At 32.1% G+C, this 23949-nt stretch overlaps 1 protein-coding gene across 1 annotated transcript; it reads right to left on the bottom strand.

The window, feature by feature from the left end:
- Positions 1-5007: 5007 nt before the first annotated feature.
- Positions 5008-23828, bottom strand: LOC139511840 (all trans-polyprenyl-diphosphate synthase PDSS1-like). The gene is made up of 10 exons (XM_071298953.1): positions 23643-23828; positions 14522-14647; positions 13345-13478; positions 12128-12266; positions 11542-11653; positions 10520-10629; positions 9558-9638; positions 8972-9166; positions 7393-8606; positions 5008-6468 (listed from the first exon to the last, which is right to left on the bottom strand). The coding sequence occupies exons 1-9, from the start codon at positions 23808-23810 to the stop codon at positions 8466-8468; spliced, it is 1206 nt and encodes a 401-aa protein (XP_071155054.1). The 5' UTR covers positions 23811-23828; the 3' UTR covers positions 5008-6468; positions 7393-8465.
- Between the last annotated feature and the right edge of the window lie 121 nt (positions 23829-23949).

The raw sequence follows: 23949 nt of genomic DNA on the forward strand, positions 1-23949 counted from the left end.
GCTACATACTGATTTGTAAGTTTTTCATCTATAGTGCAGGAGGCTAATGGGGCAAGTTGCATTAGATTGATAATTCAAGTTTTATATTTTGTACCAAACTGACCAAGTGAAAAACTTGATCTTCATGACTTAAAAAATAATGACCAGTAAAGAAGGAGAGACATTTCTGTCTGTATAAACAAATTTCCTTCTTTGTACCTGAACTGGTAGTAATTTCCAGATTTTTATGCCCCACCTACGATAGTAGAGGGGCATTATGTTTTCTGGTCTGTGCGTCCGTCCGTCTGTCCGTTCGTCCGTCTGTCCCGCTCCAGGTTAAAGTTCATGAAGTTGAAGTCCAATCGACTTCAAACTTAGTACACATGTTCCCTATGATATGATCTTTCTAATTTTAATGCCAAATTAGAGTTTTTACCCCAATTTCACTGTCCACTGAACATGGAAAATGATAGTGCGGAGTGGGGCATTTGTGTACTGAGGACACATTCTTGTTTCTTAATATGTTGGAAAATTATTTTTAAATATGGTAATTTATACAATTTCAGAATTTTTTTCTTGGTTATGCAATAATAGTTCTATTGGTTGATATATTCTTTGACAAGGGTTTGGTTTAGTCAGGTTTTATAGACTTTCCTTGTTTTTAATGAACCTTTAAGGTGGGTATTTTTGTAAATATTTGGTTTTTGTGTATATTTCAAGATTTTTTTTAATAAGTAGTTACCAATGTTGACTGCTACTAAATTTTCTGATTGTTTTTTCATATGTTTATTTTAAGATTTTGTTTTAAATAAGTAGTTACCAAAATTAACTGCTACTACATTATTGATTTAAATCCAAAGTGAATTGTGTGTCTATTAATATTGCTCACATTTTCTGAAATCACCAGACAGTAACAAACTGTTATAAATATTATACAATTTTATCGCTACGCGGGTAAAATATCACTTTGTGATTGGTTTAACGCCTTCATGTGGTGACGCCCTATGAGACCGTATGTGGTAAGTAGATTTCATAGGGGGTTCATGACGCGTTAATGGTGACATCTTCTATCGATGTTGTTGTGTTTCATTGTTTACTTTTCAACATAAGGCAGCATAAAAAGTCCAGCGTGGGATAAATTTGTTATACGGTTAACTACTGACCCCCTACGGACCATAGAGGGTGAATAAAATCCATAGGGGATTCAGCCTCCGGCCTCACCCCTATGAATTTTACTAACCCTCTATGGATCCGTATGGGGTCAGTAGCGAACCATATAACTTATAATATAGTTCCATGGTGTTCTATATAATTGTATATTATGATACTGTTGATTATGGTAATGAAATGTGATCATTTGTTGCAAATATAAAATTGTAATGTCGTAGATCTGAATTTTGTCTGACCAGTATGTGCCAGTAGTTCCCCGCTTTACTTACTGACTGCCTAGTCTAGTGCTAACTACTATTAGTATTGAAAGTCCTTTTGCCAACATTTATCAATACTGCTGGTTTGTAGTATTGTATTTTTGTTCGATGAGTGGAAATAGGGGGAGTTGTATAATAAGAGTGTTTTTACATGAGAAGAATTTCATTTTATGCCAAAAAAACACCAGTTTTTGGTATATATAAATTTGTAGATAAGTTATGCTAGAGGTAGACATACAGAAATTTTTGGTATTTTAACTTGGTTTAAATGTGAAGTTGGTAGAATCTGTATTTTTTCTTGAAATTTGAAATAAAATTAAAATTGGCTTTTCAATTATGTAAAAATAACTGGATATGCAAAACATAACAGCATTATTCATTGTAAAGTGGTGTCAAAATCATTTATCTTTTAAGCATATACATAGAGAATATCATATGGCTTTTTCAATATCGCATCCATATCTACCCGAGACACCAATTCAATCCCAAGAGCTCTGCTCGAGGGATTATATTGGTTGAGGGTTGATACGGTTGGTGATATTGAAAAAGCCATATCATATACACTTTATTATATACATATACCTCACGTAGATGTTTTTTATGTGACATGACGTCATACAGATAAGGTTTGAAATGACGTCATACAGATTATAGGTTTGACATGACGTCATACACATTAGGGATTTGATAAAGCCTTTGCAACAGTGACTGCAATCGATGATGTGATGTCAAACAGATTAAAGGTGTGATAAAGCTTTTGCAACCGTGCTGATATCGATATCATCACGGATGGCTGATACAGCACGCTTGCCAATGATTGTATTACACATACAATTTATCTGTATTTTCTACTAAATATATAATAAATGCAGTTAAGAAGCAAAAAAAAAATAATAATCAAGCTGCAGACCAAAATTTAAATCATTCCCATTGAATTTTAAGGATTGTTTGTAAAAGAGGACCCTCATTCTGATTTATGAAAATAAAAACTGTTGGCTTACTATGTTTCATTGATTAGTTAGTTTTGTTTAATGTAAGAATGGATCAAGTTACTTCAGAAGACTATATATGATTTTTTAAAATAACATGAAGGATCAAAAGATGAAAAAAATTTTCCTTTGACATGCTAATTTTTTGTATGCTTCTAATTGTTACTTAAAAATTCATGACTTCATTGGGTGCCTACAGATTCCTAAAATGACAGGTATTGAAGAGTTATAGTTTGAAAAAATGACAGAGCTACAAGTAAAAAAATTGTCTTCTAATATATAGGAATTTCTATCATAATTTTATTTTTGCAAAAGTACCACTACCATGTGCAGATTACGTTTTACAAGTATTCTGTGTTAATTTTATTGTTATTATTTCTTTGTTTATAAATGTTTCTTTGTTATAGAATTGTTACAATAAGCATAATAAAAAAAAATGTTATTTATTACAATTTATAAATGTATTTTTTAAGACAATCAAAGAATATTTTTTATACAGCATACTTTTACAATGAATAAATACATTTTCTAATATCATATGCTTATGTTGTTAAAGCTTACTACCTCTTAAAGTTTATACCATATATTGATTGTCAAGATGTACTTCTTTAATACACCAGTATAAAATAAGGATATGTGGTATAATTGCCAATGAGAAAACTATTCAACAAAGTCCCTAAAATGATGTGGAATTAAGCAATTATTGGACTTCAATGAGCAAGTTGCAAAACCGACATCATATGAGATAGCTATAAAAGGCCACTGACATGACGATTTGTAAAACTATTCAAATGTAAAAAAAACCCAAAAGCCTGATAAAATACAAACAATAAAAAAAATAACATATGACAGACAGCAACAAACGACAACCTCTGAACTACAGGCTCCTGATTTGGGACAGGCACATATAGAATGCAATAGGATTTTACATGTTTGTGGGATAACTGGGATAATAGTGTAACAGCACAAAATAGGAACAAACTTTGAAAATTAAGTTGGACACATCCTATCCTAATAGATTGGCAGGAAGCACAAACAACAACTAACAGGAAGCGAAGACACACAGCACTGATCTAAGAGCACTAGCTTGTAACTGAAAGCTAATAAAACAACTAATAAACTAGAGGTGATGTGAGCAATCATCAAACAATAATACCCCTGCCCATTGCAAAGTCCATGCTATAGTAAGGGAACCCCCCAAAAAATAAGTGCACTTTGGTATAATATGAAGATTCTAAGAAAATGTCTTAACTTTATTAGGCATTTAGAAGAACAGTATATATATGTAGTGTGCACATAGTTGGCTAATGGAAACCTGGAAAATGATTCTTTAAAAAAAAAAATAAAGGTAGAAGGTGCACATTAGCATTAAATAGTCAAGATAGAAAGAAAAATAAATTGTAATAAGGGGTTAAGGGACAGACGTGGACACAAAATGATACCCCTCAAATAAAGCAATGGCATAGCCCATGCTTAGGTTACAGGAAACCCAAATTTGATTTGGATTTAAATAAAATAAAATAGGAAGAACACAAAAGTATTACAGGGTTTATATTGCAAGAACATTTCAATAAAATGTATTAAAGGGCTAAAGAGGAGTAGTGGATATATAAAGTGTACCTTCATATGATGCAATAGCAATAATTGGTGTAAAAATGTACAAGATTACTATTCTCCTAAACATTTACATAACTTTGTCTAGTAGTTCAGAAGCAGCTGCAGATACAAAAGTGGGGCAGAAGAATGAAGAGACTCTCCCATCACTTTATACTGCTGCTTTAGAAAGCATGTCATGTCCAATGAACCACAATTTCCAGACCAAAGTACTAAACAGATGTCATAAACGGGTTTGGAAAAGCTAGCCTTGAGCAATTTCAAAATATAAGAACACAATATGAAATAAAAAAAAATGAAATGACTGTCAAACAAATTGGTGATTTGGCATGCTGTGAAATCTGGTTTTACCAACAACTTTTATTATAAGTATCTATACCAAGTTAGGGCTTTGGATAATTTATAAATCAACAATGCCTCCTCAGTACACCGATTCCACATCCACACTATCATTTTCTATGTTTAATGGACCATGAAAAATCTCTTATTTGGCATTAAAATTAAAAAAAGATCATATCATAGGGAACATGTGTACTAAGTTTCAAGTTGATTGGACTTCAACTTCATCAAAAACTACCTCAACCAAAAACTTTAACCTGAAGCAGGACTGACAGACGAACGGACAGAGGAAGGGACGAACTGACGCACAGACCAGAAAACATAATTCCCATAAATGGGGCATAACAAAAATCATTGGGATTCTTAATATCAAGAAATTTTTCCAAAGTCAACATAAATAGACAATTGGTTATTCTAGAATAAATCTTAAGTTGACAAAAGCAATCAGTGATAACAGAAGGATAGAGTTCGTCTAACAGAGGTATAGAGTTTGTCAGCAACTTGCAATACACCAAACGAGTTTGCTTTCCAAAAAAAATCTAATTCATTTAACTACGAAATGGAACAATTAGAAATGATTGAATTAACTATAAATCTCCTAAAAGATTCCATCACTAGATCACTGTTTAGGCTCTGAGATATAAAAAACAAAGTTCTCATCAATACCATCTCTTTTAGAGTTTAATAGACCTTTTTTTATATATATATTGACATTATAAAATTCAACATTCATCAACAGTTTACATGGCATTAAATAACATAGATATTCTTCTCTTTTCATCAAAAGTTAGTGGAGAACTAAGGGTGTGGAAGAGGAATATGACACAATATGCCTCCCCCTACAGATAAAAAAAAAATATGGTTGCCTCAAATCGTTAAAAAAATATTTCACCTTTTTACAATCAGTGATTTCACTCATTACCCTCCTCTTTCCTTGCACCCTCAATCTGTCACTTAAAATATTACTAGTCCTAAAGATGCAAATGTTTGTAAAGCCAAAATATCAAATGGTTTGGTATTTGCAGTGTATTAAAACAATTCAGCTCAATTACTGTTTTCTGAAAACATATCTGCCAAATTTGGTTTGCACATAATATCAATATCAATTTTCTGTTTGTAATTCAGATCAGTAAAAACTATTTCTCTAATTTTTGTGCTATTTTCACATTTCCTGACCGGTGTGAGAAAAATATTTCTCCTCACTAGTGAAAAATCTGTTCTCGGCAAATGATTAGTCGAAATTTGATTATGACGTCTAAATGTTTTGTTTTCTTCTGAATTTTCCTATTGTGACGTCATGAAAAAAGGCGACCATGCCTGATGACGTCGCATATAAAGAACACAAGTTTCTGAAAATCTTTGAAAAAGAAGGATAAAGATCATTAGAGAAACAGATTCCGACACTATAACTCGTGTATTACGATATTTCTCCACTCTCGACAGTTAAATTTTAGTTATTTAAAGTGCTCGGCAAGCCTCGCGCTTTAAATAATAAAATTTAACTGTCTCGAGTGGAGAAATATCGTAATACACTTGTTGCAGTGTAGGAATCTATATTTCTCTAGAGGGCAAATATTCAAACATGACTTAGAGATGTATGTCCTTAACAAAAATTCTCCAAACCCAAATCAATAGCAATGTTTTTATTATATAAATAGTTGTGACAGAAAAGGAAGGGGAATTTACCTGCCCCACCCTGTGTTCCTCCTTGATAACATTTTATTGTGAAGGTTTCAAAAATTTTGATGTCAATTCTTGGTCATGTTTTGTTATAAAAATATAATGCCTGCATCATATCACTAATTTCATTTCATTATTGAAAAATAGCTCCATTTGGGTGTTATCACACCCTTCTTCCTTTTTACTACTGTACATATTAAAGTCCCCTTAAAAAGGCAGGATGTAAGAAGTAGATAAACAAAACAAAACCATACATTTTTCATTATGTTTTTTTAAATAAGCTCTCCAAAATTCATTTGACAAATATTTTAATTGATTGATAGTCCAGATATTCTTAAAATTGGCAAATTAAAGCAGATTATTTTTCTTTCTTATCTTTAATATTCAAATTTATATTTTGAAGTGAAATATTTGGTCTTTAAGGTATTCTTAACAAGAGGCTGTCACAACGACAGCAAACCGGATTTATTAACATTTATTTGTGTCCTGGCTATATCACAAGAACCATTACTGATGAATGGTGAAAGTGAAAATCGTCAATATCAAATTTGACCTCCATTTTGTCATCAGTATCAACATATTAAAATTTGAAAAGCTTAGATTGAATGGTTCATGAGTAAATGCAACAACCTGAATGGAAACGATCTTTCAAGAATCATAACTCCTGAACGGTAAAAGTCAAAATCGTCATTATTGAACTTGACCTCTATTTTGTCATCAGTAACAACATATTAAAATTTCAAAAGCTTTGGTTGAATGGTTCATGAGAAAATGCACGGACACGACGGGAAAAACCATTTTTCAATCTTTCAAGAACCATAACTCCTGAACGGTAAAAGTCAAAATCGTCATTATTGAACTTGACCTCCATTTTGTCATCAGTAACAGCATATTAAAATTTCGGAAGCTTTGGTAGAACCGTTCATGCATAAATGCATGGACACGACTGGAAACTCCATTTTTCAATCTTTCAAGAACCATAACTCCTGAACGGTAAAAGTCAAATTCGTCATTATTGAACTTGACCTCCATTCTTTCATTAGTAACAACATATTAAAATTTGGGAAGCTTTGGTAGAACAGTTCATGCGTAAATGCACGGACAACTCCATTTTCCAATCTTTCAAGAACCATAACTCCTGAACGGTAAAAGTCAAAATCGCCATTATTGAACTTGACCTTCGTATAGTTGTCAGTAATAACATATTAAAATTTTAAAAGCTTTGGTTGAACGGTTCATGAGTTAATGCACGGACAACATTTGATTGCCGACCGCCAGCCGTCCGCCCGCCGTACATCCCCAAATCAATAACCGACATTTTTGTTACAAAAATCCGGTTAAAAATCATCTGAAGTAGCTTAGACTGTGTAAGTAGAAAATACTCAAATAATAATTCATAAATGTTTATACATGTAGAACCTCAAAAGAGAAGAAAAAAGAAACTTATAACATTATGAGTTATATGCTACAACATATAACAAACTACCTCTGATGAAACTTTTGTTTGCCAAGAAAAAAAGACATATATACTCATGGTATTATTACTATATACTATAATAGGCACACATTCAAAAAACCAAAACAAAGATATCAATATAATTAAAGATTTTCAGTGGCAGTATAGTAAAAGAATTTGAATATTAGAGCTTTCTGAGGTAAGGTTAACTTGATATGTCTTTTATCACATTCAAATAGTTGTAAATCCAGAAATAATTAACCAAATTTATTTATAAAAATCTTTGTAAGGTTATTTATATATTTTTTTTATAAAAAAGTGAGAATGAATATGAAAAGCATAGGTGAAAATTTTCTGGGTAGTAGGGAGCAGCTCAATTCATAAGCTCAGATTTGAAAATTTACCATCATGTAAAGTCTGGTGAATAAAAGTAAAATATTATTTGCCAAACAAAAAAAACTCTCTTAAACAGTTATTTTCCCTTTTATAATTGCTTGACTAAACACTAATTATTCATTTTGAAAAAGACTATACATGTACTATTTTTTGTAATTTTGTATGTATTTTTTTTAAATAATAATTTGTTTAAAGTACATTTGTACTGGATTCCTGAGTAAAAGAATTTTTATAACATTTATAAACTTTGCCAAATTGGTTCAATAAAAGGCAAATAAGTTACAAAAGAAGAGATTTCTATTTGTGAGGATTTTAGGAGCTGACACCTATGTCAATTCAATATTATGTTGTATTGAATGCGATACAAATTATTACGAAAAATATAAAATATTTCTTATAAATAATATATTCAAATATTGCCAAAATTCAGGAATTATTAATCATCACACTTTCACAGAATTTTTCAATTTCATGTAGAAAATTTCATGTAGCTCTCTTTGACGAAAAACCTCCTTTCAATGCCACTGGCATAATAAAACATGATAATTGGTTGCTTATAAAAAATAATATTAAATCCTAGAAGACCTAATTTTGTCTCTGTAGTAATATAACAGCTAATTGTTCTAATGAATCCCTAGGTATAGATTGTTTTAATGTCCTAATTTGTCTAATTGCTTCTTTACTATGCTCCTCTGCTAACATTCTGGTCTGTGCTACACCATCACTCTACAATAAAAAAATCATAGCCAATGAAATAATGCTGTGTCTTAGCCAAGTTTTAGAGTGGGATAGTTTATGTTTATCAATAGCCTGTTCCTTGTCTACAATCTTGTCAATGCTCTTCTTGGGTTTAATTTAAAAAATTGTTGTTGGTTTCAGTATAGTCACAATTGTTCAAAACTATGGAGCAATTCAAGCTTGACATCTTGTGTATAGGCTTGTCCAATGGTCGAAGACCCTACATTAACCTCTTGTGCAGTGAACATTTATGTCTTAAATTTTTATATTAACACTTCTTTAGGAAATATTTTATACCATATCAAACGTATTCACTTTTTACAATTAAAACACAGATGTTATAATTAAATAACCTTAGCTACAAGTTTTCTGGCCCATTCTATATCTCCTTCTTCGTTAAACCTTCTCATGATCATAGGATTCAGTTCTGGATAATCCTGAGCAGCAAATAATACTGGAGCAGTCGCCAGTCCTAATCTGAGATCAGCGGCAGTGGGTTTACCCATTACTTCTTCACACGATGTAAAATCTAATAAATCATCTATTAACTGTAACAAAAACAAAATACGTTCAATAAATGGTACCAAAGAACAAAAGTGATTTTTGTGTATCAGTAGGTTAAGTGTTACTGATTGGCTGATTGTGATAAACAGTGAAAGTAAAATTAACCTTGTGTACAAAACTCCAAAGAATTGGCAAAAACTGGGAAAAACTTAAGCACTTTTAATATAAAGAATTTATTTCTAATATAAATAATTCATTTCTAATATAAATAATTCATTTCTAATATGAATAATTTATTTCTAATATAAATAATTTATTTCTAATATAAATAATTTATTTCTAATATAAATAACTCATTTCTAATATAAATAATTTATTTCTAATATAAATAATTTATTTCTAATATAAATAATTTATTTCTCTTAAGATTCTTACCTGGAAAGCTATACCAACATTTTTTCCATACTCAAAAGCTACTTCTGTTATATCCTCATTCGAATTTCCTAAAATAGAGACCTGAAAGACAGACAATAACAGAATTAAATAAGATATGATATAAAATTAAAACACTATACTTAATTTCATATAAAAGTAATTTTCAATTGACCAAATACAGTGCATTCAAGGTGATTAAAGTCATAAGAAACGAGTGACCGGTGAAAAATAATGTTCTTCCAATTCTTGAACCAATGCATACAAACATCATAAACTTAGTCTTCTGTGCTCGAATTTATCATTTTTTTCGTGTAAATTTCGTATAATTGTCAATTTTTTTTTCTATCGGTCAGTGTTGTTGTGAAAATATGGCAGGTAATTAAAGTTCGTGTCTTGAAGCCGAAGTTTAACGATTGTCACCTGTTTGTCAACAATTGACGAAAAATAAACAAAAAAGCATGGAAATTGAGCACGTGTTTAACATGTAAATTCAGATAATAGTTTATTTTAAGGACATCCATGCGTATTGTGGTCACCGGATTTTTACGAGATGGGTCACACTGAGGTCACCTTGCATACGGAAAATATCTCGGGGGAATTGCTTGCTGGAAGGAAGCTATTCAAATAAAGTAAACTTCTTCTAAATATGAATAAATTAAAGAATTTTCTTCATAAAAAAGTATATGTACATAAGTTTTATAATGAAAACTATCCATTGAGTTATTAAAATCATATGCATTATTTTTTTTTGATATGAGGTTTCTTATGACTTTAAGCTAAAATTCACTCACACTAAAGTTAAAGAATCACTATAGCTGAGAAGTGGTGATTGATGAATGTTTTGGATGATAAAATTGTGATTTATAACCAACATTAATATTTTAGATACATGGAGAATGTGTCCATGGAATACAGACAAAGACCCCTCTTTTATGACTGACATATAATAATAGTTAACTTACAGCTTTACAACTGTTAGCTAGTAGACTGGCAGTCTTCTTAAAAGTTTTTTTGAGGTAGTGATTAAATCTGTCATTTTCATTTTCTTTAGAGCCCATCTGCATGAATTCGCCTGTAAAATACCCATATAACACACTGATTATTTATTTAATCACTAACAACATATTAAGCCTACCTTTTTAAAAATAAATGGGCAATGTGTCCATGGCACAGATGATGCCCCTACTTGAATATCATATAATGTTATAAAGGAATGACTGAAATTTGTTATGATCTGAGTTTTGTGGTAATAATTATTAACTATTTTGTATAAGTTTCATAACATTCAGCATGTTTAGTTGATGCTAACTTAAGTTAGAGAATGGAAACAAAAATTCAGCCATTTTTTCATTTGTAAAGGGACATAACTCTAACTATTAGTGACAACTCTAAAATCCAAACTTGATCTGTGTTTTGTGGATAAGCATTGTGTATAAGTTTCATAACAATTTGTTGAGGCAAACTGACATTAGAGAATGGAAACCATCTTTGAGATGTACAGACGGACAAGGGTAAAACTTACTACCCCCTATGCTTTGGTGGGGGCATAATAAAAAGTGTTTCATTACTCAAGGATCTTACCATTTAAACAAATTCCTACCACTAACAAAAAAAAAACACCTTCAGAAATCAGATGCAACAACTGCTTTGAACAACTTAATGTAATAATAAAAGCATTAGTTATTTCAAACATGCGTAGGAAGATGAAACCAGAGTACATTTCTTGACAGTTCTTGTCCATTCGTTTTTGGATTTTGCCATGTGATTATAGACTTTCCGAATTGATTTTCCTCTGAGTTCAGTATTTTTGTGATTTTACTTTTTTCTGTTGCTTGATGTAATCATGGTAATGCTTTGATGATTTATAATGACAACAAAAATTATTCACAAATCATTTGCAACCTTAAATTGACATTTCATTGATGCCCTCATTGAAGGCTTTTTTTCAGAGTAGACTGTCCTTTTTATATAGCTAGTGACTTACCCCTGACTAGATCTTCTATAACCTGAGATAAAACAGCTACTACTTCAGTATTTCCAAGTCTAGCTAATGCCACAGAGGATACAGATAATAAGTAATCTCCTGCTAATATTGCCTAAAAAAGAGACGAAAATTTGTGATTTAAGTGTTTCCATTTAAAAAAATATTTAGGTTTGGTAGTCAATATTATTGTTTATAAATCTTATCTGTTCCTTCTTTGTGTACAATTGCTTAAATCAAAACTGATCTTGTGTATTAACTTGAACATTTTACAGAAATCTTTTGAATAACAGCTGAAATAACATAAATATTTTTCACCTTGATAATCTATCATAAAGACAAATTATCTTCATATAAAGACATCTATGTTTTGTTTTTTTTTATTCTTAGAACAATGTATTATTAGTCTTTAAAAGCTCTGGTTCCATTTTTTTACTATATAAACCAGTGAATATTTTTTTATTTAAACATTATTATTTTTGGAACAGGTAACAATCAATTTCCAGACTTAAATTGAAAAAGTGTTTACCAGTCTTCAAATATCCTTCCTTTACAGTGTACTTCTATGATTGGTAAGATAAATACCAACCTTTTTTTGTCCCCATACACTGTCAACTGTAGGTTTTCCTCTTCTTGTGTTGGAACCATCAATAACATCATCATGGATAAGACTTGCTGTGTGTATTATTTCTGCAATCATTGCTATTTCTTCTTGTGATGACCATATACTGAAATCATTCAAGGTTGCAAATTGTAATCAATGGCAGTTGATTACAATATACAGCTCTCTATTTTTTAAAAAGTGTTATTCTGTCACAAACAGGAATGTGTCCTAGGTACACTGATGCCCCATCAGCACTTTAATTTTCTATGTTTAGTGGACCGTGAAAATGATTAAAATATCTAATTTGGCATTAAAATTAGAAAAATCATATCATAAGGAACAAGTGTACTAAGTTCCAAGTTGATTGGACTTTTAACTTCATCAAAAACTACATTGACAAAAATCTTTAACCTGAAGCAGGACAAACAGACAAACAAACAGACGGACAGACCAGAAACACAACGTGCATAAATGGGGCATAAAAACATGTCTTTACTGATACTTGTTCATGTAACTGTTCAATAGCAAGAACTTTGTCAACATTTCTTTTTTGTTATATTTCGATGTTTTTTCGGCATTTAGGAATTTTTGTGTTGATTGATTTGTTCACACTTTTTTCACCCTGACAAGGAAATAAGAAGCTTTAAATATTGTTTAAACATGTCAACTGTTGAAGATCTTGTTTTCATTTATAAATGTCTTTTTTTTTGTTTTTTTGTGTAATTACTATTAGGTTGCTGTTTTATTGACACATACCCCATATCTGTTTTAATTTATAAACTATATATATATGCCTTAACTTTGGTAAGATAGATTCATCAGTCCTATCAAACTGGTAATATAAATTCAGAAATTATTGCGATGTTTTTTATTATTGCGAAAAATGCGACAGGGTTATCATCACAATTACTAACACTCGCATTTTGAAATTTTTTATATGAATCAAACAGGATTTTTCTGAATATTGAAAAAAATAAAATCACAATAATAAATGCACGCAATAATTTCTGAATTAACAGTTTTCACAATAAAAATTATGTTCAATAAAAGGTAAATCACAGGCTTGGTGTTCACATTGTTGTTTAAATCATATCTGTATTTCAGCATTTTTTAAGAGTTACAAACAGAAGTTCATTATTCTTTTTTTTTTAGAGGGTATGAAAAATTTATTTCAATATGTTCGGATACTTTTGAAATATTACCTGTCCTCTGAGGTATTGTGAAAATTTACAGCTTTGGCCATTAATAAGGCAACCATTGGGCGGAAAAATTTGCCTTTCCCATCAAAATAATAATCTGCTATGTCTTTCAATTCATCTTTTTCTGATACAAACTTCTGCAAGAAACAAAATGTGCAAGTTGTATATCTGCGAAAAATCGGAAATGACATGTACCAAACAATGTCTATTCAGACGTTGGTTCCAATATGGTTCATTACATTTCTAGATTCTTGAACCTTATATGTGTTCCCTTTTTTTACCATTAATAGGGATTTGATTTGTATTTTTCATCCTGTTTATTAGTTTCAGTCACAAAAAATAAGAAAAGATCTTTATTTTTTTTATTTGACCCAAATTACATGAATTATATGACATCAAAATTATGTATTCTTAGTTGCACCAAATAATTCAACGCTGATTTGCAATTAGAACTGTATATATCATGTAAACATGGTTAAGGGCTGTTCCATTAGAAAATACATGGTACCCAGGGAAGGCACTTTTAAAATAGGGTACCACCCACTTGTAGAATCAATTTTAGAGAATTGAATACATTTCAATTTTGTCACACACACACACACCAATTGTGGCAAATACATGAGATTCCAATTTGATCATATCAATGAACTGTCCAGTTGAACTGGTGTCATTAGGGGAAAAATGTGTCATGTCATAGGTTATTGTGACAAAAAGATATTTGTTTTAAATGTAACATCAAATTTTACCAGTATAAAGCACCAATTGAAGGATCATTCATTGTAGTTGCCTTCCATAGGCATGATAGGTGTCCTATGTTCTATTATCCATGGAACTGCTCGTATGCTTTTAGCTATCTTCTAACATGTCTAAGGATAAATGATGTGACTGTAATCATGGTAATGTAGGTTGCACTTAGTGAATAAATCTGTTTCACAAGACAAACGTGTTTTGGGGAGAAATTTATTAATTTATATACCACCCAGTCCAATGTTTGTCCTTTGAAAGAAATAGTAGTTCACATAAACTTTCTAGCCTAGGATATGATTTAAAACGTAACTTCATACATTGTCATTATAGTAAAGTGGCAGAGTTTTAACCTTAAAATCTTTTTAAAAAGTTCACAGGTGGGAAATTGCGTTGTCTATATTTACAGAATGTAACCTGTACTTCATGTACTTACTTGTTTGATTTTATCACATAAAGTTGACACTTCTGTCTCGACTAAGCTGAAAGGGTTGGTTTTATAATTTGCTATCACTGCACTGCTGTATCTAAGTGGTACGGTCTGACTACATGTTAAAGGTTTCTGAAAACAAAAATATGGTCAAATGATGGTAGAGCAAAAGTAAAACCATAACTGAATAAGAAGCTCCACCACGGCAACAGGCGCAGCATGATATGACTGCAGAGGTTGAACCTGTAACAGTTTTGTCAAGTATGGACACAACATTCAATCTTGATGACCGACCCGACAAGTATTTTTTTGTGTCTTTGTTGCCCTTGGACAAGTAAAACAAATATTCCTTGACATTATTAACTTATATAATTGTGTAGAAAAGTCCTCAAAATTCATTTATAAAAGTAGAAAAAATATAAAATAACAAGACAAAACCAATTTATATGTTTTATTGAACATGTATAACAACATCAATAATCAAGAAAAAGATTGATTCCAAAACAATAAAATATAAGTATGCAGACCCAGGTTTCATTGATCATGTTAATATTCTTTGATATTTTCCCATTGATCATGTTGATCGGGAATCCTTGGTCAGGTTATAGCAACGGTAAACCTGAAATGAACCTTATTTATTTCCAGCACTGTTTTCTTGAGTATGAAACTTAAATGACTTGTCAAGTTGGATAAGCTTTTGATATGTCATCATTCAGAAGAACCAGGGGTGTGGAAATGCTATGCCCGACTCACCCGACTCGTACATTTTAACACCCAGACAAATAATTATTTTTGTTTTGGTTGCCCGTGGACAAGTAAAATAATATACAAGACAAAGTTCAAATTCAGCAAAAATATAGGATTAATTTCAAAACGTATAAAGATGTTTAATTTATGTGAAAGAAAGTCAAACCAATAATCAGCGAGTAAAAACATATATTTAAGTATAACATGTTTAAACATCAATGTTCATGACGATAAATATTACACAACTCCAGAAATAGATTGACTACCAAAATGAGTAAAAATAAGTATGCAAACCCGAGTCGGGTAATATTGCATTGGCTTTGTCCTGACCCAGAATCGTCCATTATGTTTTATCCACTATTCACCTGAAGTGTCATTTCTTAAGATTTTGAATCGAGATTCAGATTGATGAATACTTTTAAAATAAAACATCTGGCAATCAAGACAAAAAGAATGATGAGTCAAGTCGAAAGCATGAAACGCAAACGGAGATGGTCAAGGTGTATATAAAAAAAAATACGGAACCGAGAATATCAGACATTGTGAATATCAGATTACCCCTTGGAAAGAAATTCAGATAATAAGTTTCATTTTTGTCTTATTTATAGATCAAAGGTAACCTTATGTGTTGTCTAAGTGGTAAATAGAAGTGTTCAACTACCAAGAAAAAAACAAGTGTGTCAGTAGATAGAAATAATTAGTTAATCTATCATTTAATGTCCATTCCTTCCCTCACTGTCCTCTAAATTTAGTATATGTAGTGTACCTACTGGGTACAATTTTTATTAAAAAAAACAATGCTGCAAACTTGTCCTTTACATGTCATTTCATTTAGTTGGTTTGCTTTTGAGTTTTTGTCCCATTGATGTTATAAACCCATTTCCAACATTCCTAAATTTTTACATACATAAATCAATTGATTTCACTGAATTTGTTTGGGATGCAAAACAGTGCTAAGAATCATATATTAGATAACAATAAAATACTACAATATTTATTGGGACCATCAGGGCAAGTAACTTTTTTTCTGGACAAGTAAAATTTTCAGTTTTACTTGCCCAGAGACAAGTGCTCACAACAAATATTTCCACACCCCTGAGAACCATACCAACAGAAGAAAGTCACCTCATTCAAAATAACAGGGCTGAGGTGAGAACTGTGTTTTAACATGAATAGGAAATCAGAGGCAACAAAGCGCAAATATTATAAAAACTAGAGGCTCTCAAGCTTGTGTCGCTCACCTGTTCTTAATGTTGTTTTTTAAATCATGTAAAACAAGGTTAAAATCATAATTAATAGCATATAGCTTATTAGACAATGATATCATTAAGAATAGATAGCTGATACTAGTCTATAATAATATCGAAGATAATAACCAAACAAGAATGTGTCCATAGTACACAGATGCCCCACTCGTACTATCATTTTCTATGTTCAGTGGACTGTGAAATTGGGGTCAAAACTTTAATTTGGAATTAAAATAAGAAAGATCATATCATAGGGAACATGTGTACTAAGTTTCAAGTTGATGTAACTTTAACTTCATCAAAAACTACCTTGACCAAAAACTTTAACCTGAACTTTGCACTATCATTTTCTATGTTCAGTGGACCATGAAATTGGGGTCAAAACTATAATTTGGCATTAAAATTAAAAAGATCATATCATGGGGAACATGTGTACTAAGTTTCAAGTTAATTGGACTTCAACTTCTTCAAAAGCTACCTTGACCAAAAACTTTAACATGAAGCCAACGAACGGACGGATGACGAAGTGATCAGAACCAGCTAGGGGGGTTTGAAAAAAGAAAATTTTGCAATATTAGATGTAAAACCTGCATTCTGAGGTTACATTTTTGTAGATCTGGAAGTGTATATAACTTTTAAAAAATATAGAATTTTTTCTCCATGTAATGTAAAAAATTCTACTTTCCTTAAAAAAAACCTTCTCAAAACTGTTGACAAGACTGTTTAAGACTCTTTTTTTTTTAAATTTAAGACATACATGTATAATAAATGTATAGATATAAATATAAACCCCTTGCCATCCCATTTTGTTTAAATTAATTTCTCATTCAAATTTGACTTTGGAAGTTAACATGCTTAAATTTAAAAGAGATCATCCTTTCTGATGCAGATCAAGAAAAGAAGAAAATCAATCAGTTAAAATTTTATTCTTCATAATTTTTCATATTATTTTTCGATTTGCTCAACAACTCCTGTTCAAATACAAATACAGATACAAATTTGCCTCCTTTTGTATTTCCCTGCTCTTTACAGTAGCTACAAAACACAACTTAATATATGATTCTTAGCACTAATGGCCTTTGTTAGTCTTGTATCATTTTAACTTTTAGTTTCTTGTGTACAATTTGGAGTTTAGTATGGTGTTCATTATCACTGAACCAGTATACAGTCGACTCTCGTTATGTCGAAGTCAGCCGGACCAGAGAAATATTTCGAGATACACGTAGTTCGACTCAAACGAACACCGGAAGTTTGACAATCTAAGGGACACAACTCTTGCTTAGCTTGGTAAAGCTAAAATAAATCCGGGTGAATATGGCAAGGGGATCGATATTCTAGTATCAGATCGATGTATTTGTATGTCACAGTCTTTTATTATTATAATGACATTATTTTTACTTATTCAATTGTTTGAATTAAAAAAAAATCCTATGGCTTTTCCAAGAGTGTAAATTCCAATCGATAGTTTCGTTATTCAGGTCGGTTATAGCTGACAAAATTGTTTATTCTCGGATACAAAAGATTTAAGAAAATTTTGATTTCTATTCATTTTGTTTTATCTCACTCTTTCTTTTCAAAAGAAAATATAACAAGATCAAAGACGCCGTTTGAGTAGTTTTTAGGTGATCATCAACGGAAGCCATAATCCTCAATTTATACACACCCAAGCTCATTAGTGTAAATCACAAATTAATTGTTTTATAAACATTTTAAATGCTTTTTCATGAATATTTAACAATGTATCACTAATTATTTATCAAAATTCTATAAAAGATAATCTTAGGTAAACACTCATGGAAATAGCATGACATAAATCAATACAGTGGTCAATGACCGGAAATTTAATTACACGTGTATTGTCAGATTAACTCTTCAATCCATTTAAATCCCGGAGGTCATGTTTTGACATATGTGTACTAGTTCGAGATAAAAAATGAATTTTGAATGCTTTTGTTAACCTTGGGACCGTAGATTTTGTTCGACTCAACCGAAATTTCGACTCATCCAATTTCGACTCATCAGGAGTTGAATTACATACTTTTGTATGGAATAAAGTTCGGGACCACGTGAAAACTTCGACTCATCCGAAATTTCGAGTCAACCGAGTTCGAGACAACGAGAGTTAACTGTATATTTGTTTAGGGTCCAGCTGAAGGATGCCTCCGGGTGCGAGAATTTCTAGTTTCATTGAAGACCTGGTGGTGACCTTCTGCTGTTGTCTGCTCTATGGTCGGGTTGTTGTCTCTTTGGCACATTCCCCATTTCCATTCTCAATTTTAGATTCTCGTACTGGAGCCAGGGTCAGGGACAACCGTCCATCCAATGAGTTTTAAATTCTCAAACCGTTTAACCTCGTATATTTTTAGCCTCCGTAACTTCAAGTTGGACTTGCGAGACGGCCTGTTTGGTGCCTTTCATGGTCTCACACTTTCCCACAGTGAAGCCATGTATATTAAACGATGTTTGTGACCAAAAGTATGTGTACACTTTCGAAATGAAAACAAAACTGGTTCCACTTCATAAAATTAACGGTAACCAGTCACTGAAGTCGTCCTAATAACCAATCGTCTAAAATACACAAATGTCAAGGGGGCAGTTATGAATTAATATCTTCCGGCGCAAAAATGTTCAATGTTTTTTAGTTTCTGTTATGATTATATTTTATTCAGTCTATGCAACATAAATCAATCAATATTTACCAAAACTTGACATTTTCAAAACACATGGTATTGAACATTTTTTCACGCTTTTTTTTTATTTCGAACAATCTGTTATTAGGGAGACCATCAAAACTGGTTAATGGAATTTTTGAAAGGAAGAGAGTATCAGTTTATTAATATCGATGGCATTGAGTGACATTCTGCCTTAACTTACGGTAACGATTAAAAAAGTGCACACAGATATGCACTAGACCAGTCGGACTATTGACAGTGTACATTAACTACAGGGGTTAAAAAATTTTGTTACAGCTAACTAGCCCAGGACTTGTTGGCAGGAGGATTTTACTAGCCCTGTTTCAAGAACTGCTAGCCCATCAAAACCAACCTGCTAGCCCAAGTATCACTTACAAATCACTCAGGGTGTGCTGCATAAGACGCTGGGAATGTGTGTCATGTTTTGAAAGGGCATTTGTAGTACACTATAATTTAATAAAATAAATCAAATGAAGTTTATGTTTTATTTTTTAATTATAACAAGGATCTTCATGCATCTTTTTGGAATTCAACATCAAAGACAGCATTGTCATTTTCATCTTGAATATTCAAGTTTTGATTTCTGTCCTTTGACCTTGGTCCAGGCAATTTATGATGATTGACATGCCTGGTAGTTTCACTGGACAACAGCCAGTGTTCAATACTGGCATCTGATTTAAATTGTGATAACTCTGGACCTTCATTCATAACAAGAAGCTGGTTCTTTAGGTTATACTGTGTCATTGTACTTCTCAAGTTTGTTTTAACAGTTTTCATATGTGAGAACCCCCTTTCACAACTAGCTGTGCTTATAGAAATTGACATTATGCACTCAATAAGCTTAGCAAATGCTGTGTCCTTAACTGATTCTTGTAATATATAGCTAGACATGACTTGAACGACATTTTCACTTTTCAGATGCCTGCACTTTACTTTAAAATCTGTAAACTGTCCAAGGATTTCGTCAATTTCAACCTCAGTAAAGTGTTCATTTAGATATTCATTCATAAGTTTTCTGATCTCATGCATACCATGCAAAGCTAACTGTTGAACATCAAATGGCCATTTACTTATGTCAAAGATTCTAAATAAGCATAGTGGTTCCTGCTTCAAATTTTCAAATCTCTTATTAATATAAGATATAGTGTCTGTAAGGAAATTCATAATATCATTATCATCTGTGTAAGAAATTTTACAGTTTGCAAAATTGCGCAATTTAACACCTTTATATTCATTACTGTCAACATCATACTCTGTTCCAAAGTCATTCATATTTTTACCTGGTACAGTTTTTAAAGCAATCAGTTCCATTACTGTACATTCAATGAAATCGTTGGCTTGAAAAATCAGGATTTCGTTCTTTTGAAAACACCTAGACAGTTTAGTAAGAATAGGCAAGACATCTAACAGGAAGTGAAGAACTTTGACAAATTTAAATGAAGTCAACTCATTGTGATACCCTTTAGATTTATTAGCATCATCTGCTCTATTACCAGCCTCATAATTATGCTCCAAATGACTAACAACTAATGGGAAATTATTTTGCACAGCTTTAATTGCCCTGTCCTTGCTTGCAAGCCACCTCACTTGCTTTACCCCCGAAAAATGTGTCAAATCAGTTTCAAACATATTTGCGATTTCCTTTATTTGGCGCCTTCTTCGTGGTGAATAATGATAAAAGTTAAAAATTCCCTTCAGTGTATTTTCAAACTTTGTCATGTAGGTAAATTTTTTATTTGCATCTAAAACTGCCAGTTCTAATTTATGAGCAATACAGTGAATTGCAAACACCTTTTCAGACACTGCATTTTGAATTCGTTTCACAACACCACTTTTACAACCAAAATTCACCGAGGCCCCATCAAAATTAACCATTAATAGATTTGGATAACTTCCATCATTGGCTTTTAACTGTTCAAAATCGAGACCAACAGATTTTAACCCTTCTTTTATCGCTTCGAGTATTCCGGGAGCATCTGCAGAATTAAGTGACACAATGTCGATCATTCTAACAACTGGTAACTTTTCAGTTGGATCCATATACCTGAAATAAAAGTTCAATGTGAGTAGGACTTGTACTATATTGTACACGGTCGGTTACCAGTTAATAAGTTGGCTCATATGAGACTGGACTGAAATATTAAAATAAGGAGATGTGGTGTGATTTCCAAATGAGACAACATCTAAGTTTAATTATCAATGTTTTTAACTTTATCAATTTTACACGCAAGACGATCTATTAAATAATATTTTCGAAATGTGCAATGGGGTACTCATTGCCCTTTTTATACATAGGTATTTTACGTTTTTTTATGCTTAGTTATAGAAAAATTGAAGGAACCTATAAAAGGAAAAGTTCCGCAAAACAGTTAACTCTTTCAAAGATAACTTTTCGTTTGTCCAATGGAAAGGGAAGAATTTGAAATATTTGTAATTTTACTTATATCAATAATGTTTATTGACAGTTAACATGGCGTACCTTATGTAAATAATTTCCTGCTCTATAACCGCTGAATCTGTTGAACTGTCTGCCATAACACTTATAAAGTTGACCTTTTTCATGTCAGCCTTGATGCCGATCCTTAGGACCTGAGCTATGGACTCAATAAACATTGTGCATGATGGAATGTTTTGGTAATTTTCAAAGTCAATAAATCCATTCATTTTTTGTACTTCCATCATAAAAATAAAGTCAGAGAAGGGCTTTCCCTTTTTAGCTACTGCATAGGCCGTATTAAACAGATATCTCATTTTGTTTTTTTCTTTGTCAGATAATTTCACTAAAGCTTTAAAAATATGCTTTTCGGCAGGAGTCACCTTTTTTCTATAAACTAGTTCGTTTTTATCTGTTGTAGTATGGGCCGTTAAATATTTTCTTGCACAGAAAACATGTTCATTTGTTTTATCATGGGAAACAAGTGGATCAATTCTTATGTTTGATGTCCCCACATACAAGGCGGATTTTTTATTTGCATACTCGGGAAAACTCCGACAGTATTCACAGTACATACTCTCGGTTTTTTCATCCTCAACAACCGACCTTGCCCACGGGAATCTTTCATTCCATGTCGCTATGAACGTTCTTTTTCGCTTGTCCCGATCGTACTTTCTATTTTTTTTAGATGTATCAGTCTCATTAGAATCCTCTTCATTTGCCGATTTTCGCTTTGAACTTGAAGTTGATGAAGTTTCTGCGCTTGCCGTAGTAAAATATTTTGATATATTTTGTTGCATTGACATAGTTTCGTGCTCCCTGCTTAAACAGTTGTCCGACAAGAGTCTAGACGGATCAATACCTATCAATACATTATACCCCCCGGTACCGTTAATTGAAAAACTCGACAGAACCAATGAAAAATATCCCCCTTATAAAATATAATGAGAAATCGATATTGAAAGTACAATAATTGCGATCAATACATGATACCGGGCCACCCAGAGTTATTTGTTCTATTTTTAAAACATGTTACTGTGCATGAGGACCTGTGTACAAACCAGTTCAAATTCTTGGAATCCTGGATGACGTAATTGAATCTGATTGGCTAAGACAGAAAAGTGATGAAGGGATTTTCCACTTTCTATTTTAGAAACTCCAAGATTTTTTTGTTACTAGTCCGTCGGGCTTACTGGGTTATAAGTTTTGATTGCCCGAGACGTAAATGTCTAGTCCCGGGCGTCGGGCTAGTGGATTTTTTAACCCCTGAACTAGACACGGGCTTCGGGCTACCGCTTAAGGTCGCATACTGATCAAGAATAATTCTGGGGCAGCAACCCAACAACAGGTTTTCTATAAGTGCCATATTGCCAATTGTTCAGGTGCCGATTGGACTTTGACTGTTAACCCTGTTGGCCTCACTGCTGAAAATGCTGAAGGGACATTGTTCAAGAAGGACACACATGTTCATGTTTTAATTTATGCAAGCTGCCTGTCATTGCTGTATCTCTTTCAATTAAAAATCCCCAAAACAAAAATAAACAGGGTTACATTTTATTCAATGCGTCCCACATATAACTGTCATTATTACATTATGCCTTTATGGCATCAAGGATTTGTATAGTAATGGCATGTAGTTATACAATGTTATATATCGAATGACGTCATAATTTTGCTTGACAAGTAACTTCAGACGTTGATGTCGTATTTTTTGTATGCTAAATGCAACCTTGAAAAACTACTGGCAACAAGAAGATTAACTTGAACCCATACATTTAGGGGGGGGGGGGGGGGGGGGTGGAAGGCTTTGTCTGTCAAATTACTAGTTACAAAACCCTAAGGCTTCAACCTTTGGCTTCGAAATAAAATTAACAAACGTCAAAATTTGGCGGTTCTTTCCTGGACAAAAAACGTTTTTACCAGCTATGTTCAAAACTCTTATGAAATAAGTTACGAAACATGCAGGATTCTTGAACTTCAAGGTCGACAAGTTGTTCGCGTCTTACCATACACAAATGACAGCTATCTACTCTGGTCCTTTCTAAACTGTTTGGATTTTTGGTTATCTGTGTGCGTAACGTAGAAAGTTGTCTTTTTAAAATGTGTCTTTGTCGGTATAAATTTAAAATTTCAGTTTGTAGTCTGCTCCAACCCGGTGTCGCCATATTGTACATACAGGTTTTTTACAAAACGAATATTAATCAAAGCATGTGTTTTGCTTATCAATATATATTTGATAATATTTGTAAATACAAAAGCGAATAAATGAATATTTATAATGTGACCAATTTCGTTCATTTGACAACAATATCG

The sequence above is a fragment of the Mytilus edulis genome, chromosome 2 (assembly GCF_963676685.1).
Source record: "Mytilus edulis chromosome 2, xbMytEdul2.2, whole genome shotgun sequence".
NCBI lineage: Eukaryota > Metazoa > Mollusca > Bivalvia > Mytilida > Mytilidae > Mytilus > Mytilus edulis.